Source organism: Zalophus californianus, chromosome 17 (assembly GCF_009762305.2).
Source record: "Zalophus californianus isolate mZalCal1 chromosome 17, mZalCal1.pri.v2, whole genome shotgun sequence".
Lineage (NCBI taxonomy): Eukaryota > Metazoa > Chordata > Mammalia > Carnivora > Otariidae > Zalophus > Zalophus californianus.
Genome location: NC_045611.1, coordinates 28372760 through 28388552, shown reverse-complemented (window position 1 = coordinate 28388552; position 15793 = coordinate 28372760). Strand labels below are relative to the sequence as shown.

The following is a 15793-nucleotide window of genomic DNA, read 5'->3' as shown; positions in this document are numbered from 1 at the left end:
CACCTACAAACTCAACAGGAGATCGAAGGAAAGAATAGCAACAATTCTCTGAACAGAAAAGCGACCACTTACTGGAAGGTAGGAGGTACGGAGAAGTGAATCTGAGGCAATATTCGGGAGGATAGACAGCGGGGGAAGGGGCCTCTGCCGCTTCTGGCAAGTGCTAGAGCCGCGGAGCACAAAATCGGAACTTTTAGAAGTCAGCTCCGCTGAGGGACGTCGCTCCAGTGGCTAAGCTGGGGGTGGAACCCTCGCGGGACAGTGTGGTCTCAGGACCCTCGGGCTCACAGAAAGACCGGGGGTGCCTGAGTGCAGCAGAGCCCCCAGGTATCGGAGCGGGGAAGCCGGCTGCAGAGACGGAACCGAGGCGCGGGCTCTCAGCTCGGGGTTGCCATAAACTGTGATCCGCGGCCCAGTCGGGCCACTGCTCCTCCAGCAGGGACCCAACAAGCAGCAGAGCGGGGGAGACTCCCCTTCCTCCTCCAGGAGGAGCGGCGCGGGTGCGCACCGCAGGGATCTGCTGGGTTTGGAGACTCCACACGGGGTCGGGTGCCAGAGATAACGCTCAGTCACAGGCCAGGTGAGCACGGAGTGCAGCCAGAGACCAGGGAGACCGGAGTGACTGACTGCTTTTCTCTGGGGGCGCACTGAGGAGCGGGGCCCCGAGTTCTCGGCTCCTCCGGGCGGAGATTGGGAGGCCGCCATTTTCACTGTCGTCCTCCAAAGCTGTACAGAAAGCTTGCAGGGAGCAAAAACTCCCGAGAGCAAACCCAAGCAGATTGCTTAGCCCCGACCGGCAAGGGCGGGGCAATTCCGCCTCCGGCAAAGACATTTGGGAACCATGGCAACAGGCCCCTCCCCCAGAAGATCAGCAAGAACAGCCAGCCAAGACCAAGTTTACCGATCAAGGAGAACGGCAGAACTCCACCGCTAGCGAAATACTGCCCATAGAATTCATAGCTTTTTTACCATGATTCATTAGTCTTTCAAAGTTAATTTTTTTAACTGTGTTTTTTCTTTGAATTTTTCTTTTTCCCTTTTTCAACCAACATCTTATCAATCCCTTTTTAAAAAAAACATTTTTATTTTTCATTTTTAGAGTCATGTTCTATCCCTTCATTAGTTACCCTTATTTTTGGCAGATATATATATAAGTTGTTCTCTTTAAAATTTTGAGATACAGTTTCTTTTAACATATGAAAATATACCCCAAATCTCTAGTGTATGGCTTTGTTCTAGTCTCCTCCTGATCACATTCTCTCCCCCTCTTTTTTTCTCTTTCTTTCTTTCCTTCTTTTTAATCCTCTTCTTTCTTTTTTCAAAAATCTTCTTATCAATTCCTTTTTTAAAATTTTTTATAATTTTCATCTTTGCATTCATATTCCATCCCTTCATCATATCAACCCTTATTTTGTACATATATAAGTCTTTCTTTAAAATTTTAGGAGGCACATTTCTAACAGACTAAAATACACCCAAAATCTAGTGTGTGGCACTGATCTATGCACCAGCCTGATCATATTTGATCATACTGTGTTTTTTTTTGTTTCGTTCTGTTTTTGTTTGTTTTTATCTTTTTCTTTTTTTCTCTCTTTCTTTTTTCTTTCTTTCCCTTACTTTTCCCCTGGTTTCAGGTCTTTTCTGATTTGATTAGAATATATTTTCTGGGGACGTTGTTACCCTGTTAGCATTTTGTTCTCTCATTCATCTATTCTCCTCTGGACAAAATGACAAGATGGAAAAAATCACCTCAACAAAAAGAACAAGAAGTAGTACGGTCTGCCAGCGACCTACTCAATACGGATATTAATGCGATGTCAGACCTAGAGTTCAGAATCATGACTTTAAAGATACTAGCTGGCCTTGAAAAAAGCATGGAAGTTATTAGAGAAACCCTTTCTGGAGAAATAAAAGAACTAAAATGTAACCAAGTCGAAATCAAAAAGGCTATCAATGAGGTGCAATCAAAAATGGGGGCACTAACTGCTAGAATAACTGAGGCAGAAGAGAGAATCAGCAATATAGAAGACCAAATGATGGAAGATAAAGAAGCTGAGAAAAAGAGACATAAACAACTACTGGATCACGAGGGCAGAATTCGAGAGATAAGCGACATGATAAGATGAAACAACATTAGAATAATTGGGATCCCAGAAGAGGAAGAAAGAGAGAGAGGGGCAGAAGGTATATTGGAGCAAATAACAGCAGAGAACTTCCCTAATGTGGGGAAGGAAACAGGCATCAAAATCCAGGAGGCACAGAGAACCCCTCTCAAAATCCATAAAAGTAGGTCAACACCCCGACATCTAATGGTAAAACTTACAAGTCTCAGAGACAAAGAGAAAATCCTGAAAGCAGCTGGGGAGAAGAGCTATGTAACCTATAAGGGTAGAAACATTAGATTGGCAACACACCTATCCACAGAGACCTGGCAGGCCAGAAAGGACTGGCATGATATCTTCAGTGCACTAAATGAGAAAAATATGCAGCCAAGAATACTATATCCAGCTAGGCTGTCATTGAAAATAGAAGGAGAGATAAAAAGCTTCCAGGACAAACAAAAACTAAAGGAATTTGCAAACACAAAACCAGTCCTACAAAAAATATTGAAAGGGGTCCTCTAAGCAAAGAGAGAGCCTAAAAGCAGCATGGACCAGAAAGGAATACAGACAATATACAGTAACAGTCACTTTACAAGCAATACAATGGCACTAAATTCATATCTTTCAATAGTTACCCTGAATGTAAATGGGCTAAATGCCCCAATCAAAAGACACAGGCTATCAGACTGGATTAAAAAACAAGACCCATCGATATGCTGTCTGCAAGAAACTCATTTTAGACCCAAAGACACCCCCACATTGAAAGTGAAGGGGTGGAAAACAATTTACCATGCTAATGGACACCAAAAGAAAGCTGGGGTGGCAATCCTTATATCAGACATATTAGATTTTAAACCAAAGACTGTAATAAGAGATGAGGAAGGACACCATATCCTACTTAAAGGGTCTATCCAACAAGAAGATTTAACAATTATAAATATCTATGCCCCTAACATGGGAGCAGCCAATTATATAAGGCAATTAATAACAAAAGCAAAGAAACACATTGACAACAATACAATAATACTGGGGGACTTTAACAACAACCTGACTGAAATGGACAGATCATCTAAGCAAAAGATCAACAAGGAAATAAAGACTTTATTTTTTTTTAAAGATTTTATTTATTTGAGAGAGAGAATGAGAGAAAGAGAGAGAGCATGAGAGGGGGAAGGGTCTGAGGGAGAAGCAGACTCACTGCTGAGCAAGGAGCCCGATGCAGGACTCGATCCTGAGACTCCAGGATCATGACCTGAGGCGAAGGCAGTCACTTAACCAACTGAGCCACCCAGGCGCCTGGAAATAAAGACTTTAAATGACACACTGGACCAAATGGGCTTCACAGACATATTCAGAACATTCCATCCCAAAGCAATGGAATACACATTCTTCTCTAGTGCCCATGGAACAGTCTCCAGAATTGATCACATCCTGGGTCACAAATCAGGTCTCAACCGGTACTAAGAGACGGGGATTATTCCCTGCATATTTTCAAACCACAATGCTTTGAAGCTAGAACTCAATCACAAGAGGAAAGTCGGAAATAACTCAAATACATGGAGGCTAAAGAGCATCCTACTAAAGAATGAATGGGTCAACCAGAAAATTAAAGAAGAATTTAAAAACTTCATGGAAACCAATGAAAATGAAAACACAACTGTTTAAAATCTTTGGGATGCAGCAAGGGCAGTCCTGAGAGGAAAGTATATAACAATACAAGCCTTTCTCAAGAAACAAGAAAGGTCTCAAATACACAACCTAACCCTACACCTAAAGGAGCTAGAGAAAAAACAGCAAATAAAGCCTAAACCCAGCAGGAGAAGAGAAATAATAAAGATCAGAGCAGAAATCAATGAAATAGAAACCAAAAGAACAGTAGAACAGATCAACGAAACTAGGAGCTGGTTCTTTGAAAGAATTAACAAGATTGATAAACCCCTGGCTAGACTTATCAAAAAGAAAGAGAAATGACCCAAATCAACAAAATCATGAATGAAAGAGGAGAGATCACAACCAACAAGAACATATTATGAGCAACTCTATGCCAGCAAATTAGATAACCTGGAAGAAATGGGTGCATTCCTAGAGATGTATCAACTATCAAAATTGAACCAGGAAGAAATAGAAAACCTGAACAGACCTATAACCACTAAGGAAATTGAAGTAGTCATCAAAAATCTCCCAAAACCAAAAGCCCAGGGCCAGATGGCTTCCCAGGGGAATTCTACCAAACATTTCAAGAAGAATTAATATCTATTCTTCTGAAACTGTTCCAAAAAATAGAAATGGAAGGAAAACTTCCAAACTCATTTTATGAGGCCACCATTACCTTGATCCCAAAACCAGACAAAGACCCCATCGAAAAGGAGAATTACAGACCAATATCCTTGATGAACATGGATGCAAAAATTCTCACCAAAATACTAGCCAATAGGATCCAACAGTACATTAAAAGGATCATTCACCATGACGAAGTGGGATTTATCCCTGGGCTGCAAGGCTGGTTCAACATCCAAATCAATCAACGTGATAGAATACATTAACAAAAGAAAGAAAAAGAATCATATGATCCTCTCAAGAGATGCAGAGAAAGCATTTGATAAAGTACAGCATCCTTTCTTGATCAAAACTCTTCAGAGTATAGGGATAGAGGGTACATACCTCAATATCATAAAAGCCATCCATGAAAAACCTACAGCGAATATCATTCTCAATGGGCAAAAACTGAGAGCTTTCCCCCTGAGGTCAGGAACGCGGCAGGGATGTCCACTATCACCACTGCTATTCAACATAGTATTAGAAGTCCTAGCCACAGCAATCAGACAACAAAAAGAAATCAAATCCATCCAATTTGGCAAGGAGGAAGTCAAACTCTCACTCTTTGCAGATGATATGATACTTTATGTGGAAAATCCAAAAGACTCCACCCCAAAACTGCTGGAACTCATACAGGAAATCAGTAAAGTGGCAGGATATAAGATCAATGCACAGAAATCAGTGGCATTCCTATACACCAACAAGACAGAAGAGAGAGAAATTAAGGAGTCGATCCCATTTACAATTGCACCAAAACCATAAGATACCTAGGAATAAATCTAACCAAAGAGGCAAAGGATCTGTACTCAGAAAACTATAAAATACTCATGAAAGAAATTGAGGAAGACACAAAGAAATGGAAAAACGTTCCATGCTCATGGATTGGAAGAACAAACATTGTGAAGATGTCCATGCTACCTAGAGCAATCTACACATTCAATGCAACCCCCATCAAAATACCATCCACTTTTTTCAAAGAAATGGAACAAACAATCCTAAAATTTGTACGGAACCAGAAAAGACCCCGAATAGCCAGAGGAATGTTGAAAAAGAAAAGCAAAGCTGGCGACATCACAATTCCAGACTTCCAGCTCTATTACAAAGCTGTCATCATCAAGACAGTATGGTGCTGGCACAAAAACAGACACATAGATCAATGGAATAGAATAGAGAGCCCAGAAATGGACCCTCAACTCTAGGGTCAACTCATCTTTGACAAAGCAGGAAAGAATGTCCAATGGAAAAAAGACAGTCTCTTCAACAAATGGTGTTGGGAAAATTGGACAGCCACATGCAAAAGAATGAAACTGGACCATTTCCTTACACCACACACAAAAATAGACTCCAAATGGTTGAAAGACCTAGATGTGAGACAGGAGTCCATCAAAATCCTAAAGGAGAACACAGGCAGCAACCTCTTCGACCTCAGCCGCAGCAACTTCTTCCTAGAAACATCGCCAAAGGCACGGGAAGCCAAGGGCAAAAATGAACTATTGGGATTTCATCAAGATAAAAAGCTTTTGCACAGCAAAAGAAACAGTCCACAAAACCAAAAGACAACCGACAGAATGGGAGAAAATATTTGCAAATGACATATCAGATAAAGGGCTCGTATCCAAAATCTATAAAGAACTTCTCAAACTCAACACCCAAAGAGCAAATAATCCAATCAAGAAATGGGCAGAAGACATGAACAGACATTTTTCCAAAGAAGACATCCAAATGGCCAACAGACACATGAAAAAGTGCTCAACATCGCTTGGCATCAGGGAAATCCAAATCAAAACCTCAATGAGATACACCTCACACCCATCAGAATGGCTAAAATTAACAAATCAGGAAACGACAGATGTTGGCGGGGATGCGGAGAAAGGGGAACCGTCCTACACTGTTGGTGGGAATGCAAGCTGGTGCAACCACTCTGGAAAACAGTATGGAGGTTCCTCAAAAAGTTGAAAATAGAGCTACCATGCGATCCATCAATTGCACTACTGGGTATTTACCCCAAAGATACAAATGTAGGGATCCAAAGGGGTACGTGCACCCCGATGTTTATAGCAGCAATGTCCACAATAGCCAAACTGTGGAAAGAGTCGAGATGTCCATCGACAGATGAATGGATAAAGAAGAGGTGGTATATATACACAGTGTAATATTATGCAGCCATCAAAAGGAATGAGATCTTGCCATTTGCAACAATGTGGATGGAACTGGAGGGTGTTATGCTGAGCAAAATAAGTCAATCAGAGAAAGACATGTATCCTATGACCTCACTGATATGAGGAATTCTTAATCTCAGGAAACAAACTGAGGGTTGCTGGAGTGGTGGGGGGTGGGAGGGATCGGGTGGCTGGGTGATAGACATTGGGGAGGGTATGTGCTATGGTGAGCGCTGTGAATTGTGCAAAACTGTTGAATCACAGATCTGTACTTCTGAAACAAATAATGCAACATATGTTAAGAAAAAAGAAAAAGAAGAAGATAGCATGAGGGGAAGAATGAAGGGGAGTAAGTCGGAGGGGGAGACGAACTAAGAGAGATGATGGACTCTGAAAAACAAACTGAGGGTTCTAGAGGGGAGGAGGGTGGGGGGATGGGTTAGCCTGGTGATGGGTATTAAAGAGGGCACATTCTGCGTGGAGCACTGGGTGTTGTGCACAGGCAATGAATCATGGAACACTACATCAAAAACTAATGATGTAATGTATGGTGATTAACAGAGCAATAAAAATTTTAAAAAAAGGGCAAAAGAGTTCAAGGTCACTAGTGTTCAAATAAATGTGGAATAAATAGCAAAATTACATATAATTACAATGATAATAATAATTATTTTTGTTTTGCCTATCCAATAGCCAGAAAGCATTTTTTTTTTAATAACCCCAAGCATTGCCAAAGATCTGGTGAGTGGAGGGTTTCATATTATCAATGGAAGGAATGTTGCTGGAATATTTCTGGAGGGAAATGTAAACAGAAGGTGCACACTCATGACATTTCTTCAAACTTACCCAAAAATAGTCATGGGTATGCATAAAGATTTAGCCGCAGGATATTCATCAGAATGCTATTTGTACTATCAAAAACATCAAGAACTTAATGACCCCAAACAAGAGACGGGGTAAAAAAATTATGACCCAAGACTCAATGTAATACAGCTATCACAAGTCCAGTCGTGATATTTAATGACATAGAAAAATGTTCCTGGTATATATATTTTTAAAGATTTTATTTATTTATTTGATAGAGAGAGACAGCGAGAGAGGGAACGCAAGCAGGGGGAGTGGGAGAGGGAGAAGCAGGCTTCCCGCGGAGCAGGGAGCCCGATGTGGGGCTCGATCCCAGGACCCTGGGATCATGACCTGAGCCGAAGGCAGACGCTCAACGACTGAGCCACCCAGGCGCCCCCCCCCACCCCGGTATATTTATAAATGAGCAAAGCAGGCATCCAAACTATCTTTATCGTGTGATGTGATATTGTGATTTATAATAAATATATATCGGCCTCCATCCCATTTCAGCCACGGGCGCCCTAAAATCCTTTGAATCTCCTCTGTGAAAGAAACAATAAAGATATCATTATTATGTAAATAAGATGACTTTTAATCTTACTTAAGGCTAGGGGCTGGTTGCCAAATGAACCACCCAGTGAACTTGCAGTTCTGCCTCCCTGACCTCTGGGGAGCAGGATGGGGCTGGGGCTTGAATGGTGGCCATTGCCACTGGTTTCATCAGTCATGACTACATAACAAATCCTCCTTAAAAAACCACAGGACAGGATTCAGGGAGTTTCCAAGTTGGCGAACCAGAAAGCTTTCATGGCCACTGTGCTGGACCCCCAACTCCAGAAGGACAGAAGCTCCTTTATTCAGGACCTCTCCCCATGGATCTCTTCATTTGGCTATTGATTCATATCCCCTAATAACCTTCGCAATGAACTGGTAATGTAGTGAATAAACCAGTTTCCTGAGTTCTATGACCACTCGATCAAATTAATGGAACCCAAGGAGGGAGTTGGAGGAACTTTTGATTTATAGCCGAGGTCACAAGCATGGGTAGCAACTTGGACTTGTAATTGGCATTGGAAGCAGAGAGCAGTCTTGTGGGGCCAAGTCCTTAACCTGTGGGATCTGACATTAACTCCAGGCAGAGCAGTGTAAGAATTAGTTGAATTGTAGGACATGCAGCTGCTGTCGGAGATTAGTTTCTTGGTGTGTGTGTGAGGGGGAGGACCCACACATTGAAACTGCAGAGTCTTATGGATTCTATTTTTAAGGGAGAAAATATGCAACAGATAAAAGATTACAAAAACAATCTAAAATATGAATAGCTGTTCTCTCTCTCAGTGGAAGAATTGTATGTGATTTTCATTTTCTTACCTTTACTTACCTGTACTTCCTCCCTTTTCTGTAATAAGTATGTATTACACTGGCAATCAGGAGTAAAAAGAGCAAATATTATTTTTTAAAACAAAAGGGAGGGAGGGAGGGAGGAGGAAGAAGAGAAGAAGGGAAAGCAGCAAGGGGCAGGACCCTGGAAATTTCCAGAATGCCTTGCTGAGGTGAATAATGTCATAATGGATACATGTAAGCATCTGAGGTGCCTGGGGGAGGCAGCTGTTGGCTTCTTTGCCCAGCTTGGTCAGGGTGATAGGGACACACCAGTCATGGTTCTGCTCATGAATAGGTACTTAGACACACCTAGGTGCTGAGAACTTTCCAGGTCAACTCCCCAAAGCACTCCCCACCTACACATCTCCTGGTCTACCCTGCTTATCGTTACTTTTGATCTCCCTCACTTGCTCAACTTCTAATCTTCTCCCCAGGCATTTACCATAGTCTAACGTATTGCATAATTTATTCATTGATTTGCTATTTTTTGTTCATCATCCATCTCTCCCTGCTCAAATGTAAGCTCCATGAAGGTAGGGATACTTTTCTGTACATTCACGGATCCTAGGAACCCTAGAACGTGCTCAATAAATGTTTGTTGAATAAAGAGATGTGAGCTCTGGAAGGTGTTTTAAAGATTTACAACGGCTTGGAGATTTCGGTACAAAGCCACTCAGCACGTTGCCTTGGCTCCTTCCTGCATCACTTTGAGGCCAACATGCCCACTGAGAGATGCCAACTTACATGGGAGGGTAAGAGGTGGTATTCTTCACGAAGTTCCATGGCTCTGCAGGCTGTGGCGGAGCAAACCTCAGGGATCCAAGAGGAGGCCTGGCAAAAGGGACTCCCAGAAAGATGGCCACAGGCTGTGCAGATCCTTCTAAGCTGACGTACTTGCCCAGGACTTTGCCTTGCACGGTGTCCACCACAGGTGGTGAAGACGGGTGCCCTCCTGGACATCCAGAGGAAAGAGGACACATCAGCGGCAAGAGGTCTGACCTGGACTCATGGTGGGTCTTCCACCTTGAGCAGGTGACCTTGAATGAGTCACCTAAACCCTCAAGGCCTGGGTTTCTTCTATGTAAAGAGAGAAGGTTAACTGTCATTTCTTACACGGGGCCATCTAGAGGAGCAAATTGGAACTGGAGGTATAATAGCATCAAGTAAAAAAGAAATGCAAGAATGAGAGTTGCTGAGGGGAACAGCCATTTGGTTGCCACTCTTAGGAGCCTCCGGCAACAATTAGCCATTAGGCCCTAGGCGCTGAGCTGCATCCTGGCACGCAGCATGAACAAGAGAGGCCATCCCTCCTCTGGGAATCCCTGAACAGTGGAGGGGGCATGAGCCACCAACACACTTGACCCTACTCGGTGGGAAGAAAGGGGCCGGTGTCCTGAGAGAGATACCAGTGAAATCCCCACAGGGGCTGGAAGAGGCAGGGAGGGAGGGGGGAGTGAACAGCAGGAGATAGATGAGGGGGGGGGATACAGGTGTAAGGCAGAGCAGAGGCTAGGCTCTGAGAGCAAAATGCAAAGGCTGGCCTGAGGAAGAAGGAAGGGTCCATGTGAGCCGGAGGGAGTCAATGGGGAGCAGACAGCAGCCTGTATTGTGAGGGAGGTTCAGGCCTGGGGGGCCTCAGTGCCAGGCTAAGGTTTGGGGCTTTATTTAGTGGGTACATGAGCAGCAGTGAACAGTCGTGGAGTATGCAAGAGCGACACGCATCATCTCGCAGGGGATTCTTCTGGTGGCTCTGAGCAAGGCTGTCCAGAGGGGGAGAGAGAGCGGGGGTCCAATTCCTACCTGTTCTGTCCTTGTGGGGCAGGCAGTTCCTCCCCACCGAGCTGCCCCTGTCTCCTTGCCCCTTCCACCCCAGTCCTGGTTCCACCTACTGTGGACCTGCCTGAGCTTGCGCGTGCAGGGGGGCACTCAGAACTCTCGACCATGGCCCTCCTCAAAGTCTTGCCTCGTCCTGCCTCAGAGGCCTCTGTGTCTATGTTTTCTTATCTGAAATGCTTTCTCGCCTGGCATCCTTCCACTTGCTCCCTTGTAGACATAGACAAAAGGTCAACTTCTCCCTCCAAGTGTGTGGCCAGAACAAGAAAGGGCAATCCAGATTTAGTCTTAGAGGAGAATATCCAATGCTAACCCGCAACAGAGATGAAGTGGACAGAAGCCCAATGGCCAAGGGTGAGCAAGGGTGTGGATGGGGTGAGAAGCATAACAGTTATGGTAACAGGAGCAGTCAGCACATGTCATATTACCTAAGTACCCACGTAATGTTTATTCTGTATTACATAAGTACACATGTAAGTTTTACATGCTGAGTACTTAGTATGTGCCAGATGCACATTCTGGTTCACTTAAATTCATCTTCACTAGATGCCCATTTTACAGATGAGGAAGCTGAGGAAATGGAGGCAGCCAGCATGGACTTTCTAAAGTGGGAAATGGGATGGCCTTGCCATGGGGTAACCGGCAGTAAGGGAATAATCCCCTCCTCCTTCAGTTCTTACTCTGCCCTCACGTTCAGTCCCAGGTTTCCGACAGTGTCACTATCAGAACGAAGGTGAAATGCAGATGGGGCCTGGGCCCTCACGGTTCTGAGGGTCTCAGCCCTGGCTCTCCATTCAGGAGCCATTAGACAGATTCCAGAGCATAATTTTCCAGTGGACCTTGGGCAAGTCCATTTCCCTGTCATTTCAGCACTCTCTGAGTCCGTTTGCCTGCCTATAAACTAGCACAGATGCATTCTGGGGCCCCGTGCTAAACTCTTGTAGTAATCATGTGCTTTATTTTGTGTACGCTGATGCTTGACCTCTGGGGCCTTGCTGACCCTGGAGGGACTGCCCCTCTCAGAGTTAGCCAGTTCTAGCGATAGAAATCAACTTCCCTTCCAGCATGCAGAGCCTGTACCCCAATCACCTTCTTTATCAGGCCATCCCAGGCCAAGCCATTACCATGCTGCCCTAATCACTCCAGGGCCAGGTACCTAAAAACTGTGGGAAGTCGGGCACCTGGGTGGCTCAGCTGGTTGGGCGATTGCCTTTGGCTCAGGTCATGATCCTGGAGTCCCGGGATCGAGGCCCAAATCAGGCTCCCTGCTCGGCAGGGGGTCTGCTTCTCCCGCTGACCCTCTTCCCTCTCATGCTCTCTGTCTCTCATTCTCTCTCTCAAATAAATAAATAAAATCTTTAAAAAAAAAAAAAGAGTGACTTGTCTTTAAAAAAAAAAAACAACTGTGGGAAGTCTTTGTGCCACAGAACTTGCTGAAATTGGTTAGTATACCAATCCAAAACCTGCTTATCCTGTCTCACCTCTTTCTTCCCCTGACAACCACGATAAGGGCTCTTGCCCGAAATTCCTCCCTCCTTCCTCTTCCTCTAACCCACCGTGAGCATCACCTCAGGGTGCAAGACGGTGGGGTGCATGCCTCCTCCTCCTGGGAACTGGGAGTGGCAAGTTATGGCCATTGGCTCCTGATCTGTTGGCCTCACCATACATCAAGTTTTCTATTACTACACTACATCTTAAAACAACTCCTTTATTTATAAATCCTTTGTTTGCACTCTCCATACCAGGCACTCCTTAGAAACAACCTGTTTTATCCTCACAACAGCCCAATGACATAGCTACTGTCGTCGTTCTCATGCTAGAGTGGGGGAAACCAAGGCAAAGAAAACTAAAGCACGATGCCTAAGGACAGCCAGCTGGTAAGTGCTGAGCTGGGATTCAAACCTACACACTCTGGATCCACAGTGCATACAGGTCCCTAGCCTGCCATCCGAAGGTAGAGTGTTCCTATGAAACTTTTCCTAAGCAGAAATGGCACAAAGCAAAGAGTATCCTGGACTTTCTGCAGGTTGCATTAAGCCACTTTGCTTTTAGGAAAGACCTCCATTAGTCCCTGTTATGGTAGCCCAAAGAAATCCAAGGAGGATTTTCGTTTTTCCATTACTGTAGTAATGTCGGATTTCCCTAAAGGTGAAGAGGCCTGATGCAAATTGCAGAAAGCCTGGGATACTCCTATTAATATTCTGCTAAGCCCCTCTCCATGATTTGGCCATACACAGACGAATAATCAAGCAGAAAATAAACGCTCTCTGGAATCCCCAACCGGGGAAGCATGAGGTTAGCTCTTTGCCCTCCTGCACAGGGCACACACAGCTGCAGTGTGGGAGTGTTCATGCTCCCCTGTGTCTCAGGTTGGCAGGTACTGTCTGGGCACCAAGCAGGTGAAGTCCAGAGGGCGCTGGCTGCTGCAGAACTGGACCTGCCATACCCTCCCCCTCCATGCATCTCCCCCACCACGTTCTCCCCCACCTCGCGCCCGGGCAAGGATTTCCAAACGCACCCCGCTATTTTATTTCAGAAGGACTCACCCCAAGTCATGGAAGTGGCGAGGGAGGTCAGGACCAGAGCAAAGAGCCACATCGTAGGGGGATTGCAGCTCCAGGGCCTCAAGCTGTCTACACCACTTAAAGAGTCTGTTCAGGTCCCACCCCATTGCTCCACTCCCACACCACAGCCCTATGGCTCTGGACCTCTGCAGGCCTCTAGGCCACGCCCACCCAGAGTTCACCCTCTTTCATGCAAACAAACTGGACTGAATCTCCGATTACAGACAGCCACAGACTCAACCAGCAGCCTGTTACGTAAGGCCTTCGCCCTTGCAGAACTCGAAACTTAGGAGCACTGTGAATTTCCCAAGGCAGGCAGGAACAGACAGATGGCTTTTTTATTTTATATTTTTGTTATGTTAATCAACATACATCATTAGCTTTTGATGTAGTGTTCCATGATTCATTGTTTGTGCATAACACCCAGTGCTCCATGCAGAATGTGCCCTCCTTAATACCCATCACCAGGCTAACCCATCCCCCCACCATCCTCCCCTCTAGAACCCTCAGTTTGTTTTTCAGAGTCCATCGTCTCTCATGGTTCGTCTCCCCCTCCGATTTAATCCCCTTCATTCTTCCCCTCCTGCTATCTTCTTCTTTTTTTTTCTTAACATATGTTGCATTATTTGTTTCAGAAGTACAGATCTGTGATTCAACAGTTCTGCACAATCACAGCGCTCACCATAGCACATACCCTCCCCAATGTCTATCACCCAGCCACCCGCTCCCTCCCACCCCCCACCACTCCAGCCACCCTCAGTTTGTTTCCTGACATTAAGAATTCCTCATATCAGTGAGGTCATATGATACATGTCTTTCTCTGGTTGACTTATTTTGCTCAGCATAATACCCTCCAGTTCTATCCATGTCGTTGCAAATGGCAAGATCTCATTCCTTTTGATGGCTGCATAATATTCCATTGTGTGTGTGTGTGTGTGTGTGTGTGTGTGTGTGTGTGTGTATGTATATATACCACCTCTTCTTTATCCATTCATCTATCGATGGACATCTCAACTCTTTCCACAGTTTGGCTATTGTGGACATTGCTGCTATAAACATCGGGGTGCACGTACCCCTTCGGATCCCTACATTTGTATCTTTGGGGTAAATACCCAGTAGTGCAATTGCTGGATCGCATGGTAGCTCTATTTTCAACTTTTTGAAGAACCTCCATACTGTTTTCCAGAGTGGTTGCACCAGCTTGCATTCCCACCAACAGTGTAGGACGGTTCCCCTTCCTCCACATCCCCGCCAACATCTGTCGTTTCCTGACTTGTTAATTTTAGCCATTCTGACGGGTGTGAGGTGGTATCTCACTGAGGTTTCGATTTGGATTTCCCTGATGCCGAGCGATGTTGAGCACTTTTTCATGTGTCTGTTGGCCATTTGGATGTCTTCTTTGGAAAAATGTCTGTTCATGTCTTCTGCCCATTTCTTGATTGGATTAGTTGTTCTTTGGGTGTTGAGTTTGAGAAGTTCTTTATAGATTTTGGATACTAGCCCTTTATCTGATATGTCATTTGCAAATATTTTCTCCCATTCTGTCGGTTGTCTTTTGGTTTTGTGGACTGTTTCTTTTGCTGTGCAAAAGCTTTTTATCTTGATGAAATCCCAATAGTTCATTTTTGCCTTTGGCTTCCCGTGCCTTTGGCGATGTTTCTAGAAAGAAGTTGCTGCGGCTGAGGTCAAAGAGGTTGCTACCTGTGTTCTCCTTTAGGATTTTGATGGATTCCTGTCTCACGTTTAGGTCTTTCAACCATTTAGATTCTATTTTTGTGTGTGGTATAAGGAAATGGTCCAGTTTTATTCTTTTGCATGTGGCTGTCCAGTTTTCCCAACACCATTTGTTGAAGAGACTGTCTTTTTTCCATTGGACATTCTTTCCTGCTTTGTCCAAGATGAGTTGACCGTAGAGTTGAGGGTCCATTTCTGGGCTCTCTATTCTATTCCATTGATCTATGTGTCTGTTTTTGTGCCAGCACCATACTTATGGTGTCTTAATGATGACAGCTTTGTAATAGAGCTGGAAGTCCGGAATTGTGATGCCGCCAGCTTTGCTTTTCTTTTTCAACATTCCTCTGGCTATTCGGGGTCTCTTCTAGTTCCATACAAATTTTAGGATTATTTGTTCCATTTCTTTGAAAAAAGTGGATGGTATTTTGATGGGGATTGCATTGAATGTGTAGATTGCTCTAGGTAGCATGGACATCTTCACAATGTTTGTTCTTCCAATCCATGAGCATGGAACGTTTTTCCATTTCTTTGTGTCTTCTTCAATTTCTTTCATGAGTGTTTTATAGTTTTCTGAGTACAGATCCTTTGCCTCTTTAGTTAAATTTATTCCTAGGTATCTTATGGTTTTGGGTGCAATTGTAAATGGGATCGACTCCTTGATTTGTCTCTCTTCTGTCTTGTTGTTGGTGTATAGGAATGCCACTGATTTCTGTGCATTGATTTTATATCCTGCTACTTTACTGAATTCCTGTATGAGTTCCAGCAGTTTTGGGGTGGAGTCTTTTGGGTTTTCCACATACAGTATCATATCATCTGCAAAGAGTGAGAGTTTGACTTCCTCTTTGCCGATTTGGATGCC

At 44.3% G+C, this 15793-nt stretch overlaps 1 protein-coding gene across 1 annotated transcript in view; it reads right to left on the bottom strand.

Annotated features, from left to right (window-relative positions):
- The window catches only part of CES1 (carboxylesterase 1), a 43201-nt gene extending 29899 nt beyond the window's left edge, over window positions 1–13302 (bottom strand). Inside the window, exons 1-2 of the mRNA XM_027618592.2 lie at window positions 13183–13302; window positions 9548–9755 (exon numbers count right to left, since the gene is read on the bottom strand). Coding sequence (XP_027474393.2) covers window positions 9548–9755; window positions 13183–13234 — 260 coding nt within the window. The 5' untranslated portion in view covers window positions 13235–13302. The remainder of the gene's footprint in view (window positions 1–9547; window positions 9756–13182) is intronic.
- Between the last annotated feature and the right edge of the window lie 2491 nt (window positions 13303–15793).